The 25,469-nt window shown below is 41.8% G+C and overlaps 1 protein-coding gene across 2 annotated transcripts in view; it reads left to right on the forward strand.

Moving 5' to 3' along the window:
- Positions 1 to 14,330, forward strand: part of LOC149068220 (cell adhesion molecule Dscam1-like) — a 147,840-nt gene extending 133,510 nt beyond the window's left edge. Inside the window, exons 10-15 of one of the 2 annotated variants that reach the window (XM_089251598.1) lie at positions 5,942 to 6,206; positions 6,332 to 6,424; positions 7,588 to 7,773; positions 10,470 to 10,631; positions 11,787 to 12,004; positions 13,784 to 14,330. In XM_089251598.1, coding sequence (XP_089107724.1) covers positions 5,942 to 6,206; positions 6,332 to 6,424; positions 7,588 to 7,773; positions 10,470 to 10,631; positions 11,787 to 12,004; positions 13,784 to 13,885 — 1,026 coding nt within the window. In that variant the 3' untranslated portion in view covers positions 13,886 to 14,330. Of the gene's footprint in view, positions 1 to 5,941; positions 6,207 to 6,331; positions 6,425 to 7,587; positions 7,774 to 10,469; positions 10,632 to 11,786; positions 12,029 to 13,783 lie in introns of both variants that reach the window. The other variant, XM_089251599.1, reaches the window with a different exon arrangement.
- Positions 14,331 to 25,469: the final 11,139 nt, after the last annotated feature.

The following is a 25,469-nucleotide window of genomic DNA, read 5'->3' on the forward strand; positions in this document are numbered from 1 at the left end:
GTACTTCACTCAACCAGAGTATTTCAACAATAAAAAAATCCAGGAAGATCTTTTGGAACAATTGTGGTACGCGTTTTTGGATGACAAAGTTGTCAACACTAAACTTCACAAGAATGGCATATCCATACTTTGTCAATCTCAAATAGCACTGCAAGCCATTCAAGACGAAGTGGCGAATAATTTCAAATTGAAATTTAATATATACACGCTTAATAAAGATTTTTGCTAACTTCAATTTCTATCGTCATTCTACCATCCAATTCTACAAGTCCAATTCAAATTTTCTTATGGCCAGTGTTTTTAAAGTACTTCAATTTAACGCAAATAAATGCAGAAATGCAATGGCACTTCTCTCCCTCCAGGCTGCAAAAAACTCTTGGGATATTTTGCTCCTACAAGAGCCGTTGGTTGGAAACAACAAATTACGCGAAATTCCAGCACATTGGCAGAATTGGATATCAAGAAATAATAAAGCTGCTATTGTGCTGACGAACAAAAACATCATTGGAGGAGTCTTTGCAATCTTGGACAACTGTGTAGCCATCAAAGTCAGCACACACAAAGAAGAGGTTACATTCGTATCAGCGTATTCCTCTCCATCCCAAAAACTGGAAGATACAATACTTGAACTTAATTTTATCTGCAATAAGGCTAAATCATCCCCGATTTTCATCTCTGCAGACTTAAACGCCCACCACCAGAGCTGGGGATACAAGGATATTAATGCACGAGGCTGGACTTTGTTAGATTTCACCCGAGCAAATCACCTGATTTTTCACAACGACAAATCAACCACATATGAGCATTATGGAGCTACCGGAGCACCGGATGTCTCCCTCTCAAACAGCCTCCCACCCTTAGATAACATTCATTGGCATGTTAGAAAAGAAGATGTGACACACAGCCCGCATTTCTTCATAGAAATCTCAATCCACGAATCCCCAACTCTGAACTTCACTACAAAATTCTCAAATTCTCGTCGTCGTATCCTAAGATTTCTCGATGCTCTTCAAGAAAATTTTGGAGCCCACGAACTGGATATTCGGGAGGCTCAGGATAGACACCATCTCGATCTGGCTACTAACCGTCTTTTCGATACCATCACATCCAAGGGGAATAAATTTCTCCGAGTTTCCAGAGCCAGGAAGAATTATTTCGACAATTGGTGGTGTAAGGAACTCGAAGTAGCCCGAAGAAAAACAAGAGCTAGCAAAAAGAAGTTTCTTAGAGCAAATGATGATAACAGAGAAGTCCTAAGAATAATTTTCCATCGAAACAGAGCAATTTACTCAAAGCTCATTCGGAAATATAAGAAAAACTCCTGGGAAAAATTCTGCACCTTGGCCACAGATCCCTTTGGGACTTTTTATAAGGCCACGGTGAAACATTCATCTTTTTCTCCACAAATTTTTGTATCACCGGATCAAAATCTTTCCATACGGGAACAGGCAAAACTTCAACTTCAACATTTCTTCCCGAATGGCTCAGAAAATCATCAGGACTCTTCATCTGACTCTACACGACAAAATTTTCACCAAAACGTCTTCTACCCGGATACGAATGAAATTTCATTCGGAGAGGTGTGGAGGATAGCTTCATTTCTTAACAAAAAGAAGGCACCAGGAATCGACGCAATTAATAACGTTGTCCTTCAGGCTCTGTTGAAACGTTTTCCGACGATCTTTACTCTTCTCTTCAATAAATGCATCCAGCTCTCATACTTCCCACGGCATTTCAAGAAGAGTCATGTCCTCTTCTTCCTTAAAAAGGACAGAGATCCTTCATATGCTCCGTCATATCGACCGATCCACCTTTTGTCGACAATTGGCAAACTTTTGGAAAAAGTTATATGTCAACGCATCTCATACTATTTGGACAAATCTAATGTACTCAGCCCTTATCAATTTGGCTTCAGACACGGAAGATCCACTGAGCAGGCGATGATGGCTATTAAAAACGAAATACTATGCCAAAAATCCAAACGCCATAATATCGCCATCATAACATTGGATATCCAAGGGGCGTTTGATAATATTAATCATAATATCATCACATCTCAACTTCATAATCTTCCAATTCCTACAAACCTAGCTGACATGATGACCAGTATTCTGAGTGATCGCACAGTGCAAATCGATACACCTGAGGGTCCAGTTCTCCATACAATCACAAAAGGTTGTCCTCAGGGGTCATGTTCTGGACCTTTACTTTGGAACATTTTTATCAATGATCTTTTGCAGCAAAACTGGCCAAAGAATGTAAAGGTTCAAGCATACGCTGATGATTTAATCGTGATTGTTTCAGGACCAGCCGTGGAAAGAACGGGCACTACAGCGACAATCACCTTAAATTCCATCAACACCTGGCTTCAACAAAGGGATCTAAAAATAGCAGCGGAAAAAACATCCTTCCTCTGGATCTCGTCAAAACGACCTCCATCAATTAAGATTGGAAATCAATTCATAAAGAAAAAATCCCAGGTTAAAATTCTTGGAGTTATTTTTGACGATCAACTCAACTGGTACGGCCACATAGCAGAAATATCAAACAAAATTAATGCTCTTCTACCAAAACTTTGGTGCTCGGCAGGCAAGAACTGGGGCATTAATATGCAAATGAGAAGAACTTTGTACCTCGCGGTTGCTCAAAGAATCATCGTGTATGGAGCAGTCATTTGGGGAGCACACCTCACTGAAGAGCAGGGTCGCCGGATTGATTCCATCCAAAGAGGTTGTCTCCTGTATATTTTGAAGGCGTACTCAACATCTCCTACAAATGCGCTCCAGGTAGTGACGGGGCTCCCTCCACTGAGGCTATTTGTTGAGTTCGAGGCCAAAAAAGGTCTTCTGTGTAGGAATAAGACAAACATCCAACTTCAAAACGGTACATTTGTAGGACATCTTCAACTCCAGAGTAATGTAACGGGTTGGACAGAACATCCAGCAATTTCTCCAACTGACGTACAAATTTCCACAATTTCATCAGAAGACAGAATAACCTCAGTTGATGATGAAATTTCAATCTACACTGACGGCTCCAAGACGGAAAGTGGTGTGGCCGCTGCATTTGTAATCTACAAGGCAAATGACATTTTGTTCCGATGGTCGTGTAAACTCCATAGTAACAATACAGTTTTCCAATCGGAACTTTTTGCCATTTACATGGCATGCAGAAAAGCAATGGAGCTCGGTGGAAAAACTACTATATTTTCAGACTCACTCTCATCCTTACACGCGGTCAAGGATCCCCTCTCAAGACATCTGGTTGCAAGACAGGTCAGATCCTCCTTGTGTGCCAGCCCGAATATTAGTCTGGCATGGATAAAGGCTCACACTGGTACTCGGGGAAATGAGGAGGCTGACATCATGGCAAAATCTACAACAGAAAGAGAATCTTCAGACTTTTCACTATTTCTTCCCAAATCTTGGGCTACGGGAATCCTGAAGAACGAAATGATGGACAAATGGCAATACAGATGGTCTAATGAGAGAAAAACAGGACGTAAAATCTTCGCTCTCATTCCTACAGTCAAGGCCAAATTAAGGAGATGGACCAGAGAAATGTTTCTCTTCTTCTCAGAACACGGTCCATTTCCTTCTTATTTAGCTAGATTCCATCGAAGAACGGACAAATGTAGGTGTGGTGAGGAAGGCACAGTATTACACTACGCCACGTCATGTCCTCTTACAAAAGCTTATCACGTCTCTTCTCCACCTGTCAATGTACATCAGTGGAAATTGCATCTTCTTGGGAACCAAGAATTCCATCGAAAGATCAATAAATTAATTAACTACATAGAAAACAATGAAGACCATATCATCGTTCCTAGACCGAATGGTGCAGAAAACCGGATTGAGATGCAAGACTCCTGCTCTGACTCGGACTATGAACCCTAAATAATTTAATATTAAGAAAAGGGGAAGGGAAGGGGGAAAAAAAAAAAAGAAAAAAAGGGGGAAAAAAAAAAAAAAGGGAAAAAAGTCATAAACATGAACAATGAAGTTCGTCATTGCCATTGTCATCATTTTCACAATAACATTTGAACAATGATGTTTCGTAAGAATTTCCATTGAAATGTATGTATAATTTTCAATCTTTTGTGTATTGCTTCATACTGTTTTTGCCATATATAGCTGTGGTTTTTTTTTTTTTTTTTTTTTCATTATGTTAATTGAAAATTGTTGTATAAATCCTGCATTTGTCGGTTTCATTGGACTTGTATAAATTCCCATAGATTTGTCTTAAAAGTTTCTGATTGATTAGGACATTGATGTTTTGCATGGACATTGCTTTTGTGCATGCGAATTTCCACTGCCTGACTCGTCGGGGAAAAACTGACAGAGACTAATATTTTGTATGATTCCAATTGATCGGCATTGAAAACTACTGATGGACGACTGTCATCACATTCGGTCCCTTCCGTTCCTTGGAACTGTGAAACTGTCATACTGTTCTGTGGAATCATATATATATATTCGCTTTATCCTTCGCTTTATCCTAAGTCTGTTTATAATATCGCAGATTTTTGTATGTATGAATGAATGCTTTTTGTGCTCTTGTTTCAGCTATCGGACTTCCAGCGAGAAGAGACAACAGTGGAGTGGCGTGGATCCCCGGTGGGGGTGAATCCCGCGGCTTGAGTCGGGGATACCCGCTGAGCCCGGATACTCGAAGAGTTTTTCCAGCATGGCCCAGCCGCAAGGTAAACTGCTTATATCCCGCAAGGGACAGAGCGGGGGCCATGTTTGGTGTTGGTGTAATTGTGCCGCCGGCCGCTTGAAAGATCTATTACTGTGCCGCGGCTTACTCAAATGATCTGGAAATGTGCCGTGGCCACTTGGGTGATGTGGAAGTGTGCTGCGAGCAGCTTGATAAATGTGTAAATGTGCCGCGGTTCACTCAAATGATCTGTATAAATTCTAGAACTGTGTTGTAGACCAGTCAAGTGATCTGTAAATATGCCGCAGTCACTCAACTGTTCTGTAAATGTGCTGCTGGCCACTCAAGTGATCTGTAAATATGATGCGGGCCACTTAAGTGCTTTGGAACTACGCCGTAGATCATTCAAGAGTTCTGTAAATATGATGCGGGTCACTTAAGTGCTTTGGAACTACGCCGTACATCACTCAAGCATTCTGTAAATATGACGCGGGCCACTTAAGTGCTTTGGAACTACACCGTAGATCACTCAAGCGTTCTGTAAATATGATGCGGGCCACTTAAGTGCTTTGGAACTACACCGTAGATCATTCAAGCGTTCTGTAAATATGATGCGGGCCACTTAAGTGCTTTGGAACTACGCCGTAGATCGCTAAAGCGTTCTGTAAATATGATGCGGGCCACTTAATTGCTTTGGAACTACGCCGTACATCACTCAATCATTCTGTAAATATGACGCGGGCCACTTAAGTGCTTTGGGACTACACCGTAGATCATTCAAGCGTTCTGTAAATATGACGCGGGCCACTTAAGTGCTTTGGAACTACGCCGTAGATCATTCAAGCGTTCTGTAAATATGATGCGGGCCACTTAAGTGCTTTGGAACTACGCCGTAGATCATTTAAGCGTTCTGTAAATATGATGCGGGCCACTTAAGTGCTTTGGAACTACGCCGTAGATCATTCAAGCGTTCTGTAAATATGATGCGAGCCACTTAAGTGCTTTGGAACTACGCCGTAGATCACTCAAGAGTTCTGTAAATATGATGCGGGCCACTTAAGTGCTTTGTTGAAACTACACCGTAGATCACTCAAGCGTTCTGTAAATATTATGCAGGCCACTTAAGTGCTCTAGAAATGTGCCACTTTTTTATTTATTTTTACAAAATTAAATTCGAGGGGTCGCGGGCCACACGTTGAGCATGTATTGTATGATGTAGTGTATTATAATAATTTGTATTTCTGGATGATATGAACGAGATTAAAATCATGATTTTCTTTAGCCGCCTCCATCGGAGACATGGAATGGCCAGCTGAAGGGCTATTACCTCGGCTACAAGGTGTCGACGTCGCCTCTGGCCTACGTCTACCACACAGCCTCGGATTCAGCGACGACCCAGTCGTTCGGCAGCGCCACGAATACGAGCCGTCGGTTCAGGGTCAAGGGCCTGCTCAAGTCCACGACGTACGCGGTCGTGGTCAAGGCGTACAACTCGGTCGGATCCGGTCCCGAGACGCAACCGGTCGAGGTCAGGACCAGGGAGAGCGGTGAGAAGTCGTCTCAGACGCATTTTCGTTGACCAATCGTTACCCACCGCGGTTTGACCTATAAAACCTGCGGCCTTTTCAGGTGGACACAAATTAATTTTCTGTTCTCTATTGTTTTTCGTTAGATCCCCCGTATCCACCGAGTTTCGTGGTCACGGACGTGACGTCATCTTCCGCATTGGTCCAGATCAAGTCCGAAGATTTGTCGCCAGTTTTACGTGAGTCTTCCTGGGTGTGCGGAAAATTCGTCGCCAACAATTCACCGCCACGCAATTCCCCAAACTGACAATTCATCGTAAAGTAACATAGTAAGAGTGGATCAGTGGGCAATATCGCCAACCTAGTCGGCGATGGAATGGTCCGGGGGGATAGAAGCTATGGATTTAACATAGGATCCAATGTCCAATGGATTCCTAGCTTGGGTTTCACTTGAGCTGGGGGGGCGATGAGAGAAAAAAATTTCTGATGAAGGGGGCGATGGATCAGAAAGTTTGGGAGCGGATGATCAATTGAGCTATGGAGTTGATGAGTGAGCAAATTATCACGAGCGAGTGAGTAGATATGCGGGTCACTCATACGGTCGCATTCAATCGCTTACGTATACGGTTACTCACTGACTTGTTCACTCACCCACTCACTCACTCACTTGGTAATTCAACCACTTACTCGATCACTTATACTGTTGCTCATTGATATGGTCACTCGCCACTCCTCAATCACTTGATCACTCAATCACTTGATCACTCAATCACTTGGTCATTCATACGGTTACTCGAGCACTCGGTCAATCACTCACTCAGTTGGTAATTCACTCAATGACTTACTCGGTCATTCTTGAGGTCAATAACTCATTCACTCAATCATTCATACTGTCACTCATACGATTACTCACCCACTCGGTAATTCACCAACTTACTCGATTACTCATACGCTCAATCACTAACCCACTCCCCTGATCACTCATTTTGTCACTCACTCAATCACTTACTCACTGTGGCATTCACGCGGTCACTTATTCAACCTCTCTCTCTCTCTCTCTTTCATTCGATGACCACCAATATAGATCTCTTCATTGAGACAAAGCAGAGGGCCATGATCTGGTTAGGAGGAGGAGGTCACTCATATATACGGTTACTCATTCACTCACTAGTTCATTCGCCAGCTCTATCACTCGGTCACTCACTGGTGACGAACTGTTGTTAGTGAGTTTTCTCAACGGCAATTTTTCCGTCGGTGAATTTTTCTATCGGTAAATCGCGTGACGGTGAATTTTCCGTAAAAATCAGTCTCCTTCTACTTTTCCAGTGTTATGGTACATCCTAATAATGCATTATTGTAAAAATATAGGTCTTCGGGTGTTGTATTGTTTTATTTCTCGCAGAATACATCGTGGAATATCGCCGTCCGAATCAAGAATGGCATTCCATCCACATCCCCAGGGACAAGTCGTCGTTCGTTCTGACGAGACTCGACAACTCCATGACGTACGAGGTGAGACTCGCCGCGTACAACGAGCACGGCCGAGGAGAGTTCTCGTCGTCGTTGGCGTTCACGACCACCGAGAGGGGTAAATAATATCGTTTATTTTTCGGGGGGAGGGGGCAATTAGAACACCCGTTAAGCGTGTTTCAAAAAATTACAGCTCCCTCTCCTCAGTGAAACTTCTTTAGGCGGGGTAGTGAATTTTCAGATCCAAGTCAGAAAAAGTGAAACGGAGGAACGTAACCTTTCCGTCAATGATGTGAAACGGAAATAACACGTGAACTTTCCCTTCCCTCAATGACAAAAGTGCAACTGAGGAACGTAACCTTTTCCATCCCTCAATGACAAAAGTGAAACTGAAAAACTCAAGCTTTCCTTTCCCTCAATGACAAAAGTGAAATGGAGGAACATAAGCTTTCCTTTCCCTCAATGACAAAAGTGAAATGGGGGAACATAAACTTTCCTTTCCCTCAATGACAAAAGTGAAATGGAGGAACGTAAGCTTTCCTTCCCGTCAATGAAAAAGTGAAATGGAGGAACGGACATAATGTAATCGTTCCCTCAATGACAAAAGTGAAATGGAGGAACGTAAACTTTCCTTTCCCTCAACGATAAAAGTGAAATGGAGGAACGTAAACTTTCGTTCCCCTCAATGAAAAAGTGAAATGGAGGAACGGAAATGACGTAATCGTTCCCTCAATGACAAAAGTGAAATGGAGAAATGGAAATGGCGTAACCTTTCCTTTCCCCTTAAAAATTGTGGCCCGGGCCATTTTGTGGTTCGTGTCAGACAAAGACAGTTTAATACCTTTATACCTTTCTTTATTCCCTGTGACGTCACTGGAATCGTAGAACGTCCCCAGCACTCCTGAAACTTGTTTAAAAAATTTAGAGCACTCACGGAACTTTTTATAATTTTTCACAGTTGCAAGAAGTTATAACACCTATGGAACTTGTGTAAAAAAAAAAATTGAAGCATCTTGGAAACTTGCTTCGAAAAACTGAGACACACATAAAGAGTTTTTTTTTCTCAAAAAATTAGAATACCCTTATTAAACTTATTTCAAAAAATCCCCAAAAAACCCATGAAATTAGTTTTAAAAAATAGAGCATCCTTTGAAACTGGTTTCAAAATAGTAAGTACACCATGTTTTACCTTACCATGAAGCGCTTCATGAATTCAAAAAAATGTTAGAAAACTCATGAAACTTGTTTGAATGAAAAAAGTAAAACACACGGTTTTTTTTTTCCTTCAATAGAAAGTAAAATACCCATAAACCGTTCTTAAAAAAAAAATTAGAACACTCGTTAAACTTGTTTTAAAAAATTTTAACGCTCTTGAAACTTGTTTTAAAAGAAATTAGAGCACGCATTGAGGAACTTCTTTTAAACAATTGTAACAAACACATAACCTTGAAGCTTTTTCAAAAAAATTATAACACACCCGTGAAGCTTTTTCAAAAAAGGGGAACACCCATGTGAAACTTGTTTCAAAAAATTATAACCTTTCTTTCAGCGTGCTTCAAAAAATTAGAGCATGCGTTTAAAATTTTCCAAAACATGAATGTTCTAAACTCATTGAAACTTTGCTTCAAAAATAATTATAACACCCTTTTGAAGCTTATTTAAAAATTTAGAACACCCATGAAATTTGTTTGAACAGAACTAGAATACCCTGGAGAAAGTTTCTTCATAAAACTTGAACACCCGTGAAGCTTTTTTGGAATAATTAGAACACACAAACGTGAAGGGTGCTTGAAAAAAAAAAAAATTATAGCACCCAGCAAATGTGTTTCAAAGTATTATTTAACACCCATAAGGAGTCATTCAAAATTACGTCAGCGTCGATGCGGGTATCGGATTTGTTGGCCTTTGTTGTTGGGGGGGGGGGGGGTTGAATGATGCTTACGTCATCAACCACCCTTTATAAAAACATGAAATATTCTTAATGTCATCTTACTCGGTGTGCCAAAAACGAGAGAAAAAACCCTTTCCCTAGTCTGTGGGCACCTGAACTAACATTCTCCCTATTGATGAATAGTTCGGGTAATTATAGATCTCTAAATGTTCCGCGGATCCTTCAGGTAATCTCTAAATGTGCCACGAACCGCTGAAGTATTCTGAAACTGTGTCGCGGTTCGATTAAATGTGAGGGAGTGGTGGAGGTCTGTGAATGTGGCTCTTAGTTCATTTTTTACAAAATTAGGTTTTAGGTGGCCACATTTGGTCAGTGGACCATGGGTTTAGCATATATGGCTTACAGGGGGGGGGGGGGGTCACAATGAATTCCTTAAAAAGAAATTTTGAGTTCTTAGCCTTCAAATAGCATTGAAATTAACAGAAATTGATTCTAATGACATGTAAAGGTATCTTTCGAAATTTGAATTTTTTAATTTTTTTTCCCATGAAAAAATAAATTTTTGATCGTCTGGGGGGGGGGCTGCATTAGGGTGTTCGTGCCCCTCCCCCTCTTACGTCTGTGATCCCAATATGCGTTTGCAGAGGTGAAGAAATTTTATTGACAAGGTGGGGGGGGGGGGGAGGGGAGAAGGAGTCTGCTGACTTTTGCTGACAAGGTGGGGGGAATCAAAAGTGGGTAAAAACCTGCAGACGTGATAGTTGACCGGACCGGCCCCTAAAAAGCTTTCGCGGTCGATACTATCCGCCCGGTATATATTTATTTATTTATCTATTTATTCCAAAACATGATTTTACCACTTTTACCTGGGAGTTTATCTATTATTCTTGTGAATTAAAAGTCACGTGACCCTTTTTTTCCAGAGACGAACATAGGGTTCAGATCGGCAGAAGAAGACGTCCCTTTTTACTTCCAGCATTACTTCGTGATGCCAGTCGCCGCTTCCATCGTAGTCATAGTCACGACGATAGTCTTCGCCTGGGTCTGCTACAAGCGAGTGGTCTTCAGACAGCACAGGCATTTGGGTGAGCCAGCAAACTTATAATATATCTTGTGGTTTCTTATACGTATAGTCCAGAGTAGCGCACATCTGAAGGGTTAGGGTCGTTTCTGATCAACGACTACAGTCTGTGAGACAGTTTCGGAACATCTCAAGGTGGGTCCACCTGACGCTTTTTTAAGTAACTTTCCTGGCTATGGCTTGTGCTCGTTCAGTTGACGTCCACAACCACTTCAGATGCGTGTCAAGCTTTGATTCGGGAGAATTCAGCGACAGGCTTTATGCTGACGGAATAGGTCAGGACTGCTATCCTTTGATCATTTTTGTCGCACCACGGTCATTTTCTGCACACGAGGGCTAATTAGACCGGGACCTACAATTTATTGCCTATTCCGAACGCCAGGCTTGATTTTTATACTCATCCCTGCGGTAGCAATTTTTTCTGTGGTCATGTCGCCGTTTCTGTAGTACCCCTGTGTCAAGAGAGTTTTCTGACAAGGACGAACCGGGTATCAAACTCGCGACACCTCTAAGTATCCTTAGGTACTTTAGGCGAGTATCTTATCGACTTGGGATACCGCGCTATCCTGGATTCTCACAAACTTGCCTCATGAAGTTAAGCGCAAGAGTTCCGAGTTCATCCCCTTATTTCCCCTGGAACCACCTCCCACTAGGCCCATTTTTGCTGGGGTAGACTGGAAGTGGGCCTCTGAGACACCTGGTCGATTTGCTCACTGAGATCATCATCTGCTAACACTCCCGCCATAAGAAGACCATATCAGATGATTCTGAATGGTCTTTTAAAACTTACTTGTCCTACTGCAGACCCCGCCACCCTCCTCCCCACGGAAAAAAATTCTGGGCGCCCTCTACTCCTTGAGTGAACTCATGGGTTCCGATATTGTAGCTATAGCTTTTCCCGCTCTTTTGGTTCGTTGCAATGAGCGAAGCCATGCAATTCGAAAAGGTTGGCGTTTTTTGGGAAACTAACGCCAACTTGTGCGGTGGATACAGGCTAATCTCCTGTTAATCAGCCATGGTGCGTATCGCATGGGACATCACTGGACCGGCTATCCTTTAGTTAGTGCACAATTTTGCACCTTACTTAAAATGAATCTCATCCGATACTTTTGGAAAGGCAACGTATATTGAAGGAAGTGTTTTGTTGTTGATTTTTCAGTGCTACAGCAGCAGATAGCCGGCCACATCGCCGACGCCCAGATGGCCGTCCACAGAGACGGTTACGTCAGACCGCCGACGTACAGCCCGCCGACGGGCCGGCACGTCGTCGTCGCCGCCAACAACACCACGTCGACGACCGCGACGTCGGCCTGCGGCAACACCGAGGACGGTTACGACGCTCCGTGGGACGTCCGCAAGCCACCCGGTGCCAGTGATGTGAGATATTGATAGGCTTATTATGTGAATATAAAACACTCTCTTATATAATTACTTTTTTTTTTCATTCATAATATGTATATATGTACAGTATCTGTATTCGAGTAAGTTATGCGATGTGTAAGTATATGATACAAGTACTTCGGATCGCCCTCTAACGGTGGAATCGGGAAGTTATTGCGATCCCGTCTCGAAAATTTTTGGAGGAGAGAGATATCAGGAATAAAATCAATCACACACAAAGTTTTAGACCACAGAGTCGACGCATTCATTTAATGACGTGCGTCGTTAATCTATCCGACTGTTGGTCGGTCCAGTCGTCGACAGTGGAACCACCAGTAGCCTCGTTGTCCCACGACGTCGGCGACAGCACCAACAGGATTCGAGTTTCTGGTAGGATGACCATATTTCGTAAGAACAAACACGGTAACAATATGATGGTCAATACGGAATCAATCAATCACCGTCAATCGTCACTGAAAAAATTGCCAATTGTTGGCGAGAGACTGCCAGTTATTTCTTCAAAATCCCCAAACGCAGGACGTAAATACTACAGAAATCTACAATAAATCAAAATTCGTGGGGGGAGGGGATCTCGCGGGAACACTGAACGTGCCCGAATGTGTATGCATGTGATTATAAAAAAGAAGATATTGCTACACTGCTAGTTGGTGCCAGCAGTTTTGCTTGCGATCTCAGCAGATGTTTCACAATTGATATATTCAATTGCAACTGTATCCGCTGTTGGTGCAGTTGGTAGAACATAAGTCTCTCGTTTCGAAGATCACAAGTTTGAATCCTGCTCTCTCTATAATCATTTTTTTCCTCCCTTCCATCTTCGTTTCTTTGACAATTTTTTATTTTTTTTTGCCCTTCATCGTGACTTTTTAAAGCGCTGTACATTAAATGCGGTTACGTGAAGGCACGTAACTCACTTGTACTCAATGCTGATATTAAGCATCCCGACATCCCCAGCGGGGTGCGAGGTCATGATGCGCTTGCTGCTTAGGCATAACATGATCAGCGTACAGCCATTACAAGATAAAAGCGAAATCTTTAATCAATCGTTAATAACCCAGTTTTGGTGATAAGTCGTTATTTCATCCAAAGAAACTTTCTTCACCAACATTACGCACGCGCATTCGAATACGTTCGGTATTCGCGCGAACCCCTCGTCAAGGTAAATGACAAACACTTGAAATTATATAGCCATAATCACCTTAAATTATGCAAATAATCTTCATCCAGAATTTCAGAAAACGGGATGTTTTATTAAAAGTTTGGGACAACAAGAATATTTTCTCAGAACACGGCACTCTCATTCAGTATGGAAACCAAACGGCTTTGCCCCGGGGGAAAGTTTTTCGAACTTGTGGGTGCTTATCTTGAGTTTCGCCTGAGAAAGTTCGATTTCTGAATGCATTCTGGGGATGCTTAACCTGTTCTACAAATTTCTGAGCACCCATAGCACCCCCGGTCACTGGCTGTGCCTCTATTTCCAGTCACTGGCTGTGCCTCTATTTCCAGTGTAGCTCTTGCCTGACCCTGTAGCTATTATGATACCGACGATGATTCATCATCCAAGATTCAACGTACAGTATGACAAATTCGAATGAGCTTCGTTAAAGAAAACGGCACAACTTTACTTAAAAAACGGGGCAGCCAAAAGTAAATGCGTGTCGTATGATCACCAGTATTGTTACAAGAAATATTTCGCTCAAGCACTTTTACATGTTTTTTCCCTCCTCCCATTGACATAGAATGGCGTGTATTTTGCAGGGTCCATCTGGTAACTATACCAGACTGAAGAACCGGCCTCCAAGCGTCACAGAAACTCATCCGGACATACACAGACCAGGAAACAGCGAAAGCACTTGCTAAAGAATCGGTGTTTTACAACGGGGGCCAAAAGGAAAAATCAATGATCAAAATTTCACAATAACGTATTCGTGACCAAATGGATTCAATATAGTTTCCTCCTCAATGAATTAACATTAAATCCTCATATACGCAAAAATACAATTGATTTCACAAACGAAACCCATCCCACGTGACTCTAATTGGTATCAAATTTTTTCTGACTTTATCATAAAGTAGGACAATTGATGTATGGGAATCGTCTTTGTGTGTACGTGTGATTGTGTGAAAGGTTTATATATCAATGGAACGTGTTTTATTTTGGAATGTAATATATGAATATATATGTATTTATACACACATACATATTTCTCAGTCTTCCTTCAACTAGAAGCACGTAATGATCGAGAACTTGGGTTTCTTAAGCTCCCCCCCCCCCACCTCCTTCCGTGATACACGTACTACTAAGTAGTGCGAAAGCATGGCACTTTCAAGCATATTCAACCAATGAGATTATTGGTAACATTCATGCAAATGTTACTAATAATCTCATTGGGTGCATATGCCTCGAAAGCGGCATGCTTTCGTGCTACTTAGTAGCATGTGTATCACGGGCCTAAGCTTTACCAGCATGACTTACAAGGAAAGAGTTCCAAGGTGTCGTCCTCAAAAAATTATGAAAAAATTTAAGCACGTGCATCTCACCTAAAAACATATAAAAGCAAAAAAATTAGCGGCTGAATGCAGTTATTAAAGACGCAAAAAATTATTAAAATGAAAACACTTGGCTGCCCTTCGCACTTCTTGGCGATTATCTATGAAAAGTGGCGATTCACTAGAAAAAAAAAAGTTAACAGTTCTGAAACGGGTCTAACTGATGTTTCTTCCATTTTGAGTATGTTTACTCTTTGGTGTTTTTCCCTAATATATTTCCCTTTCATTGTTTTTACACACCCTATAGCCCTCCTTTTTCTTTTCTTTCTTTTTCTGGGCTGTACTTGATCTTGTGTTGTTTGAATGACGTCACTTTAGGGTTGAGGGATTTTTAACTTCATTCCTGGCCTATATTGGCGTTCAAAATATTAATATTTAGAGAGATTCTTTTGCGTGAACCACACGATAATTCCGTCAGATTTTTTTTTTTTTTTATTTCTGTGTCCATTTAAATGAGTAGAATCGGTGATAATTTTTTGGAAACTTTTCGAAGACGCCACCTTGGGACCCTTTCCTTGTGAAAGCAACCCTTAAGTGAGCAAATCCCGCAAGAATGAATGCCTGGGTGCAATCCGTCGTCGGAAATCGTCACGTAAAACTTGAATTTGGCGAGTTGTAGCCAATAATGTGGATTGTCTGAAGAGCAACTATTATAGCACTCTTGAAGCACAAGTGACCCAAAACGCATGCGCGTTACTACACTTGCTTAAAAAAAGAGGGGATTTTTTTTTTTTCGATCTGAAATCTCTATGCGCACGCCTTAGTTTTCTAAAAAACCTAATTTTCATACTGCGCCTAAAGTTTCGGAACAGACTTGCATACTGCAACCCTGTCGGGAACAGGACACACACACACACACTCGTGTTTTTACTTTTTTACTACATATTTGAATACCATACAGATACTTACCTATGTACAATATTAACCAGTGCTTCAAAGTCCTGAAAGCTGTGGCCTGGCCATCTTCAGAAAGTTTTGGGGCATTTGAGTCGCAGTATTTGATCTTCTGGACATGCAGAGATGTTTCTTAAGTGCTCGTACTCTGATTTTTCGAGTCTTTGGAAAAATCTCCTTGCTATCTTCTGAGTAAATCCATGTACTGTTGGAGTTTTTGTATCTTTAATTATATTCCGGTTACGGATGAACCGATTTGCATTCAGCAGGTGTCTGAGAATTTATTCTGGTATCTTTCAAGACGTACCAGTTCAATTCTTGTAAATAGCCAGACTGGAGCAGCATATGCAAAAATTGGCCTAATGGCCATTTTATAGAGATGTATTCTGTTTCTGACTGTCATGGACGATTTTATGCTAAAGAGATTTCTAATCATCTGTTTGGCAATGTCAACTTTAACAATGACTTCACTGCAGTGTCTTTGGAAACTTTTGGAGTTTTGTTGGAAGTTCCTCCAAGGTAGTGATTATGAATAACGGGGGGGGGGGGGGGTGAGATTACCATCCACTTCTATGTGATAGCAAGTTTGTCTTAGAAGTGATCCATATAAAGACTGTCTTGCTTGCATTGAGCTCCACTCTGCTATTTTCGCACCAATCCTCTACCCGATAGAGCAGCTCCTGAAGATTACTTATAGCCTTTATTAGCTTGCGATTTGTTTAGATAATCATTGTATCATCAACATATAATGCCGTTATTCCCACAGGAGCAACTAGGAAATTGATCTATGAAATTTAGTAGGTATGGTCCCAACACACTTCCTTGTGCTATAGATGATCTGATTGGTTTGATAGATGGGACACTGTTGTTATTTTTCACACTGAATGTTCTAGATCAGTGTTTCTTAACCTTTTTTGTCCGTGGCCCCCTTTGAGCCATATTTTTTTCTCGTGGCTCCCCTGTCTTACCCAGAGGTTTCAACTCTCATCCAGAAGCAAAACACTTTATACGTATTGAAATGATTTTTTTCAGTGAATTTATACTGAATGAAAATTTTGCAAAGAAAATTGGCCTCCAGACCAGTAGCAGAGAATTTATTGATCTCCCCGCTAGTCCGAGTTCTATCAGGACCGTCTCAATATCATGGCCCCCCCCCCCCCCTCCATAGGCAAAGTGATGGTTTGGTAGTCCCATACTTTAGCTGGAAATAAACAGCCTACATATTTCCTATTTATTTTCAAAATTAATTGTACTATACAAAATATCATAAGGTAGGGTCACTTATGGTCATGAGGCCCCTCAAAAGAGTGGGACTGACAGAGCTACAGCCCGGAGCCTAATATGGTTTTCATCTTTTTTTTTTTTCATACAATAAATTTCATATTGGGAAGGGGGTCTGAAAAATTTAGCCGGGGACTTGAGAAAAACCCCATCCTAGGGAACTTGTTGCAAAATGTAGGCGGTGAGGCCTGGGTGGGTCCATGCCTTAAAGAAGGCCCTGGTTTTATGGGTGGTTTTGTTGGATTCTCTCTCTCACTGTAAGTGTTAGTCACTACTATAAAAACTTTATTTCTTCACACCTTAATTTTTCTTCTCAGCTCTCCAAATCACCTGTCATGGCCCCCTTCTCCATTTTCTTCCGTGGCCTCCTTGAAGTATCCCAGTACCACAAGGGGGCCATATGGCCCCCGGTTGAGAACCACTGTTCTAGATAATGCCAGAGAATAAAAGGTTAATCAATTGAGGCGGATCATTTTGTAGATGAGACCCTTGTGTCATACTTCATCGAAGCTCTTCCTCACGTGTAAGAAAGACACACACACACACACAGCAGCTGTATCTTTAGAAATCCCGGCCTGTTGAAGTCTCTGCAACTCTCAGAAGTTTAGTAGTCGTTGAGTGCTCTCTGCTAAACCCATAGTGTTCTGGACCCAGTATGGTGTTATCTGATGCATATTATCAATTCTTTCGGCAACTTCTTTTTCAAATAACATCCCCAAAGTATCAAAAGTGACATTGGTCTCGTGATGACGTGCAAATCGTGTCTGAGTTCAGGGATGGCCTTTGCATGCTTCCAGTTGGATGGCAAAAAAAACAAAGATTCGCATGCGTGTTGCGGTGGAGTAAGGACGCCCGATAATCTCACTGGTGTATAACAACGACGGAGCGCTGAAACCGCACCTACGGTGGTGAAGTACTCCAATTCCAATAATCTGTTAAGAGAGTTTGACAATATACGCCGCTGTGGTGGTCGAGTGGTTATAGTGACGGACTCGCGATGCGAGGATCCGGGTTCGAACCCCACAGTGGTGGTCGGCTGAAGTTGGTTTTCTGTGGTTCCCAACTTCAAGGCGCAAATGCGAGCCGATCTCCCCGTTAAAAAGTCTCGCCACAGACAGCAACAGTCCTACAACGATAAATCATTCAATCATAACACTTCACTTATAGTTAGAAAAACTGGTGGCAGATGGCAGCACTACACATAACAAGCATTACAGAGAAACAAAAAAAAACTTCACGTCAGGTTTCACTACACGTACACGCACATTCCCGCATGTACCGATTCGTTGGGGGGTTCCGCGGGGGGGGGCTGTGTGGGCGGGGTTCATGTGTGGTGTAGCAGTAGTAGGTAGGGCCTCCAAAAAAATGGCTCGGGGATCCATGATGTTCTTAAGTCAGCCACCTCGTTGGGCAATTTGCCTGTTGTGGCGTTGTATTTGTATATGAAATATAATTATCTGGGAGGTGCTTTAGCGCTACATTGGTTATTAGATCATGACCAGCTGCTTTAAGTATTTTCAGATCCACAGGTTGGGACACAAGGACCCCTCCAGAATGAGCTTATAGCGTGGAAAGTAGAAAAAATAATGGGAGATGCTTGAACCCCCCCCCCCCCGCCCCCTATTTCGGTGTCGTGAACTTTTAGGCCTCGCAGAGGTTGGAAATGCCCTCCACTACAAGATCAAAAAAAATTTCGTCAATTGTCATTTTAGGGTGGCCTCATAAAAAGTCCTAGGGCCACAGCTGTATTCTGGACATGTGTTATATTGTATAACCTCGTACACAGCTTTGTGACTGATAGGAAACCAAAATTTCTTATGCGCCTTTTTAAGCATGATTCGCTTTACTATGAAATTCCATCAGTTTGAGTTTCCGGTGAACTTAGATACTCGACAACCCTCCGAAAATTTACTTATGCTACAATCGGTATAGTACGAGACATTCGACAATAAATCCACAGAAAACATCGCCAAAAGCCAAAATTCTATTTTAGGTTTTTTTTATGCTGCTTGTCACTGAGCTATAGAGAAACCTTAGCTTGTGCTTTCCTTATAGCTCAGTGGTAACTCGTTGGCTGACTGCAGGATTGCTTCCTAATTCAGTTTCACGCTGTAGACGATTGGAGCGGGGGAAAAAAAATGGTGGACCATAAAACATACAAAGGGTTGCACGAAAATAATTCCAAGTTCTCATCCATTACCAATTATAATCCGGATCAAATAACACTAATGACCACAATAAAATTGGTGTGATATGATATCGTTTCTCTTCTAATCGTTTCATGTTATGAAAACTGGTGCTGTGGCCAATGTTGCGTTTTTGCGAAAGGAAAATAAACAAATGAATATACGTTCGTTGGCCCGTTGAGTTTGTGTTTTTTGTTTCCTGAGATCGTCGTATTATATCGATATATACAATATATATAACCATGTTGTGTTGCATTCAGTTCGTCACGACCTGTTCTGATAATATCTGTAGTAGCTTCCATAGCATGAAGTATTTCACTGTTGAATGTTAGTTAATGTTTACCAATTTTGGCTTATACACATATATACTATATTTACCTGTATAAATGCATTGCTATGTATTGTGTGGATGTTGATATGTTCTTAGCGAGTAGTGGTTGCATGATAGGTCCGATCATTATCGAAATCGAACCTAATGTTTCTCCCAACAATGCGTTGATTTTTTTCAAGCTTGTTATTTTTGTTTCGTAACGCCACTCGAGCTAAATATCAGTGTCAAAGAATGAAGAACGTACCCGAGGATATCCATCAAAATGTGAATGATCCAAATCGTGCTTTCCATGTTGGATCTGCGTCCTTCGGAAAAACCGCGCCTTCTTAATGTTAAGGCCTAACGCTAATTTCAGACTTCCTTCTCGCGCATGCGTAAAAAGTACTGTATATGAATTTACCACAAACGTACCAATTCTCTTCCCCAAATGCATGTATCTCATACCCATTTACACATGAAAAGATGAGATTTGTGGTACACATATTAAAACGAAAAGTCTTCCTGAGTAGAGTTTCGAATGAATTTTATACAAGTTTTAAAATATGAAATGGCAACAATATTGACATATTTTCCCTTTGGTGTCAGGGCTTCCCGTTGGCTTTTTTATTTATTGACTGCAGCAATTTTGGCTGATCAACAAAACATTTATAGCCAAATTGGAGTAAGGGTACGCCAAACACACCCGCTGTTTAGAGACATTGGCAAATAGCCGCAGTTATTAAAATGTGACTCTTGATAAAACACTTCAGTATGATTTGGCACAATGGGGCGTGGCAGCGGGAATAACCATCACCTCTTAAAGGGGCAGACGAATTATCTAGGAGATACTGAAACACACGTTTCCAATGCTCAGCATCAGTCCCTTTTTTGACTCAATAAATACAATATGTACCTAAACATGTTCAAATTTCGCCAATTTTCAAGCCAAATCGAGTTGCGAGTCGTTCTTTTTAACCCTTTGCATTTTTTGATATTGTCAGGCACCATCAGATAGGCATAGCACCCACACGAGAGAGGATCATTCGCATCAGGGTTCCGTAGTTTAAGGAAAGGGGGCTCGAGCTTTAGAATGCAGGCCACTCCATTGGTTCGAAAACGTGCCACTTGATCAAGTGACGTGGAACAGCGCTTAAATGATCTTTAAATGTGCCACGGGCCGCTTGATTGATCTGGAACTGTGTCACGAGTCACTTGAGTGATCTTTAGTTGTGCCACACGTTACTCAAGTGATATGTAAATATGCCGCGAGTCATTTAAGTGATCTGGGAATGTGCCACGGGTCACGCAAGTGATGTGAAATTGTAGCGTGGGACCCAATCTGTTTATGAGCCGCTTGGTTCATTTTTAGAAAATTATGTTTGAGGTCACACGAGCCATATTTGACTCACGGGTCATGTATTGAGCATGAATGGTTTGAGGGAATCTCCAAACTCAAACAACATACACCCTTCTACTCACCACTAATATCGTGTGGGACCTCCTCTGGCTTTGATGACGCAGATATTCTTTCAGGCATGGACTCTATAAATTGCTGAAACCGTTGAGGAGTCATATTAGCATGGGCTGGCATTGACGGATGTTTCTAATGGAAATAAGGTACGAAGAGTATACCAGGAAAATGCTTCCCAGACCATAATTCCGCCGCCATCCACTTGAACAGTTGTCCCGTGGCATGCCAGATCCATGGCTTCGTGCTGCCTGCGCCACTCACGGATCCTGCCATCAACGTCATGGAGAAGAAATCCTGACTCGTCAGACCAGACAACCTTCTTCCATTCGCGCCAATCAAGTGTCCAATTTCGGCGTTCTCTGGCCAACAAAAGCCGTTTTCTTCAACTTTGAAGCGAAATCAAGGAGACTTGTTGGTCGCCGGCTATGAAAACCAATTCGTTTTAAGATCCGTCTTGTGTAAAGCGTACAGATATGCTTTGCGATGATCCCGTGTTGTATTGCACTGCAATTTGTTGTGTTGTAGCTCTTCTGTTGCTGCAAACAATGCGTGCCAGTCACCACCTTCGTTCACGAGCGATTTCGACCCACTATTCGGCTTTTCGCTCGAAGTTTTTTTGGCTTCGCTACCATTTTTTTTGAAGGCTCCAAATACTGTTTTACGAGAAAAGCGAAGGCGGTTAGTGGTTTCGGGAATACTGGAACCGCCCCTTCTGGCGCCCACAATCATGCTGCGTTCAAAGTCACTCAAATCTCGTTTTCGCCATGAACAGGCAAATTCCAACGTTAACTGGTGCTTCTGACCAGTAGAAAGCTTTTTATCAGCAAATCCGGTTTATTACGTCAGCGAACGTGCTGCATGGACGAGTCGAAGCTCGAGTGAGGGGTGGTCCTAATTTTTTGGCCACTGAGTGTATGTATATTCATCAACTAACTAGCCAAACATCTTTGAGCCTAGTCATCACGAGTGGCCTCCTTAGGTAAATGTTAGGCTGGGATTGCACTATTAAAGTTTCACAAAAGTTCATTTATAAAACACGAAAAATGCAACATCGAGTTACATTCGAGCAAATGTAGGCCTTTCGGTTGTTACTTCAAGTTTTGTGAAAGGTATTTTTTCGAAGTTTTATAGTGTAACCCCGGCCTAACGTTTACCTACGGAGGCCACTAGTGATGACTAGTGTCAAAGATGTTTGGTTAGTCGATGAACACTCAGTGTGTTGCCAAAAAATTAGGAACACTCCTCACTCACCCCTGACCTGAGCAAAGGGTTAAACGAACGACGGAATTGCAATTCTAAAGCCTCATGAATCAATACTGTTTTTTACACGATAATAAATTTTACATGAAGCCTTATGATTGATTGCCTTGAGTTTTTTAAATTCGCATTTGCTGCTTTTTTATAACATTCTCATACATGTATACGAAGAATTTTTATACAACATGAATCTTTTTGTACGAATTGTTTATTTGGCTAAGCACCGATTTTTTTTTTTCTTTTTAAATGATAAAAATTATATAGCACAAACACTGTTTCAATTGAATATCTATGTAACCGATGAGGAAAATGTTTAGCGTTAAATGTTATTTATTATTGTTAGATATTTTTTACATTTGTATCGACTTTGTTATGCACATGATTGTAAGTTGTGTGTAGTTTATAGAGAGCAAATTTTGCCTTTTTGTTTCCTCTTATTATCTCGATTTATATGTATATAAATAAAAAGGAAAAAAAATTACTGTAGATCTCTATCTCACTTTGTATTGTTATTGTATACCATTTATACACTATCTACCAATAAGTATTTGGACACCTATGCAAATGACGGTCCTGAGATACGTCACGCCCTCCGCCGGTATATATCGTGTAGGAAACAACATCGGCATTAGTCTCATGCAAGATGCCGCGCAGTTCGGAGCTCTCTGATTTCGAGAAAGGTATAATTATCGGGTATCACAAAAATGACCGATCCTTAAGGGACATATCTAGCGAGCTGAAGAACCCAAAATCGACAGTGGCCTATGTGATTAGGAAGTGGAAGGTGAGCTGTGATTGTCGGAATTTGCCCCGAGTCGGCAGACCAACGAAACTGGGAGATAGAGACCGACGGGTGCTGTCCAGAGAAATTCGGAAGAACCGCACCCAACCGATGGCCCTCATCCGCGAGGAGTTTCAACAGGCATCCGGGAGTATTGTTTCAATGAATACCATCCGTAAGGAAGCACATCTGATTGGTTTTCATGGTCGTGCTGCTGCCCATAAGCCTTTGATCACAAAGTCCAACCGCGTTGCTCGGTTAATGTGGTACAAAGCACATCGAAATTGGACCGTAGATCAGTGGAAACGGGTTCTTTGGAGCGACGAATCAAGGTTCACCCTCTACCGTTCGGATGGCAGGGTCTGGGTCTGGCGTCTGCCTGGAGAACGTCTCCTGCCAGAATGCATTGTGCCAACAGTCAAGTTCGGCGGAGGTGGAATTATGGTCTGGGGATGTTTCTCCTGGTATGGACTGGGACCCTTGGTCCCCATTCATGATAAGCTCAACGCCGATGCCTACTGCACTATTTTGGATGACAATGTGCTTCCTACGTTGTGGCAGTTTTACGGGGTGAACCCCTGTTACTTCCAGGACGACAATGCCAGCTGTCATACTGCGAGGTTAACCAAGGCTTGGTATGGTACCAATGGGGTTCATCGAATGGACTGGCCCGCCCAGAGCCCAGACCTGAACCCTATCGAGAACCTCTGGGACGAGTTGGATCGCCGAATTAAGGGGTACCCTACCCGTCCAAAATCGGTGAAGGAAGTGACATGTCTTCTCCAAGCCGAGTGGAAGAAAATACCACTAGCCGTCACACAAGGACTTGTGGAAAGTATGCCCCGGAGGGTTCATGCTGTAATTGCCTCTCGTGGAGGCTCTACCAACTATTGATTTTGAATAAAGTTAGTTTTTCTTTTCTATCACAGGTGCCCAAATACTTATTGGTAGATAGTGTATATAGTTTACACAATATTTTTTTTTTCTTATATAGCTCCAAAAGGAACCAGCTAATTTTTCAACTATCGAATCAGTCTGCAGGGTTATTATAGTTATACAGTTCCCGTACACTGAATAGTTTTTCCTCAAAAACTGCTTATACGAATAGAGCCAATTTTTTAGGATATCTTGCTGAGACCATGGGGGAAGGGGGGGGGGAATTATGAAATAAAAAATAGTTCAGTTTTCGACCACCAGGTGAAAAATTGGCACTTTTTATTGAATTTACCTTTTTCTCATGGACCAATTTTAATCATAATCACTCTGTATGTACTATATATAAAATAACACATCCAAACTGATTCGTTCATAAAAAAAATGAAATTTGGACAGTAGTTTTTTGCTTTATGATGTAAAGATTCAATAAGGTTTTTTTTTTTTTAAATACAAAAATACAAAATACAAATACCACGCCACAACAGGCAAATTGCCCAACGAGGTGGCTGACTTAAGAACATCATGGATCCCCGAGCCATTTTTTGGAGGCCCTACCTACTACTGCTACACCACAACTCAATCGGTAGTAAATTGCCTATGGCGATAGACCGGAGTTGTGCTCGGTTTGAATGAATGAATGAATGCTACACCACACATGCACCCCCCCCCCCCCGCGGAACCCCCAACGAATCGGTACATGCGGGAATGTGCGTGTACGTGTAGTGAAACCTGACGTGAAGTTTTTTGTTTCTCTGTAATGCTTGTTATGTGTAGTGCTGCCATCTGCCACCAGTTTTTCTAACTATGAGTGAAGTGTTATGATTGAACGATTTATCGTTGTAGGACTGTGGCGAGACTTTTTTAACGGGGAGATCGGCTCGCATTTGCGCCTTGAAGTTGGGAACCACAGAAAACCAACTTCAGCCGACCACCACTGTGGGGTTAGAGCCCGGATCCTCGCATCGCGAGCCCGTCACTATAACCACTCGGCCACCACAGCGGCCCCCTTAAGTAAATTTGACCCTTAACAGGTTTAAAAGGGAGGGAGGGGGTCAAAGGTTATATGGGAGCAATCATCGTTAAAGCTATAAATATGATATGAAGTTGATCAGTACTATATTTAGGGCTCCCACTAAAAAAATTAGAAAAAGTAGCAGCAGCAGGACTGAAGGAGGACGACGGGGGAGGGTACCGTCCTTAGACATGATCATAGCATAACAAAAAAAAACCCTAAAAAATTCAATTACAAATTTTTTTTTCGTAGCACTATTTCATTATCTATCTATATATATAAAATTGATTTTCTGTGTGTGTGTCTGTGTGTGTGTGTGTGTGTGTATGTTCTCTATACAAATCTACAATTTTAGATCGATCGTCGCCAAATTTTGCATATATACCAAATGGGACCCGACTTGAACGATAGGCTACTTTAAAATTTCATCAGACCAGGGCAAATGCCCCAAATGGGCAAAAAACCGTAGGGCAACAATGGTTTTTGGGCCTCAACAATCACTTTCCGAACGTTTACTTTGGTTACCGTAGTTCCCTAGCAATGCGTTTAAGACGTGTATATGCCTTTACAATGGTTTGCCGTTTCTTTAATGCTGTACGTATATGTATAATGGTTTGCCACTTTATTCAATCCCAGTAATGAGAGCTTTTTGAATAGACACCATCATCAGCATCACTTTGAGGGTAAGGCAAAGGATGATGCCCCACAGAAATCAGTGTTAAAATTGCCGATTTTACTGTAGAAATGCTGAAATTTTGTGGAGTTT

This window comes from Pholcus phalangioides, unplaced genomic scaffold (genome assembly GCF_987345545.1).
Source record: "Pholcus phalangioides strain wild (caught in Gottingen) unplaced genomic scaffold, Ppha-v1.0 ptg000027l_1, whole genome shotgun sequence".
NCBI lineage: Eukaryota > Metazoa > Arthropoda > Arachnida > Araneae > Pholcidae > Pholcus > Pholcus phalangioides.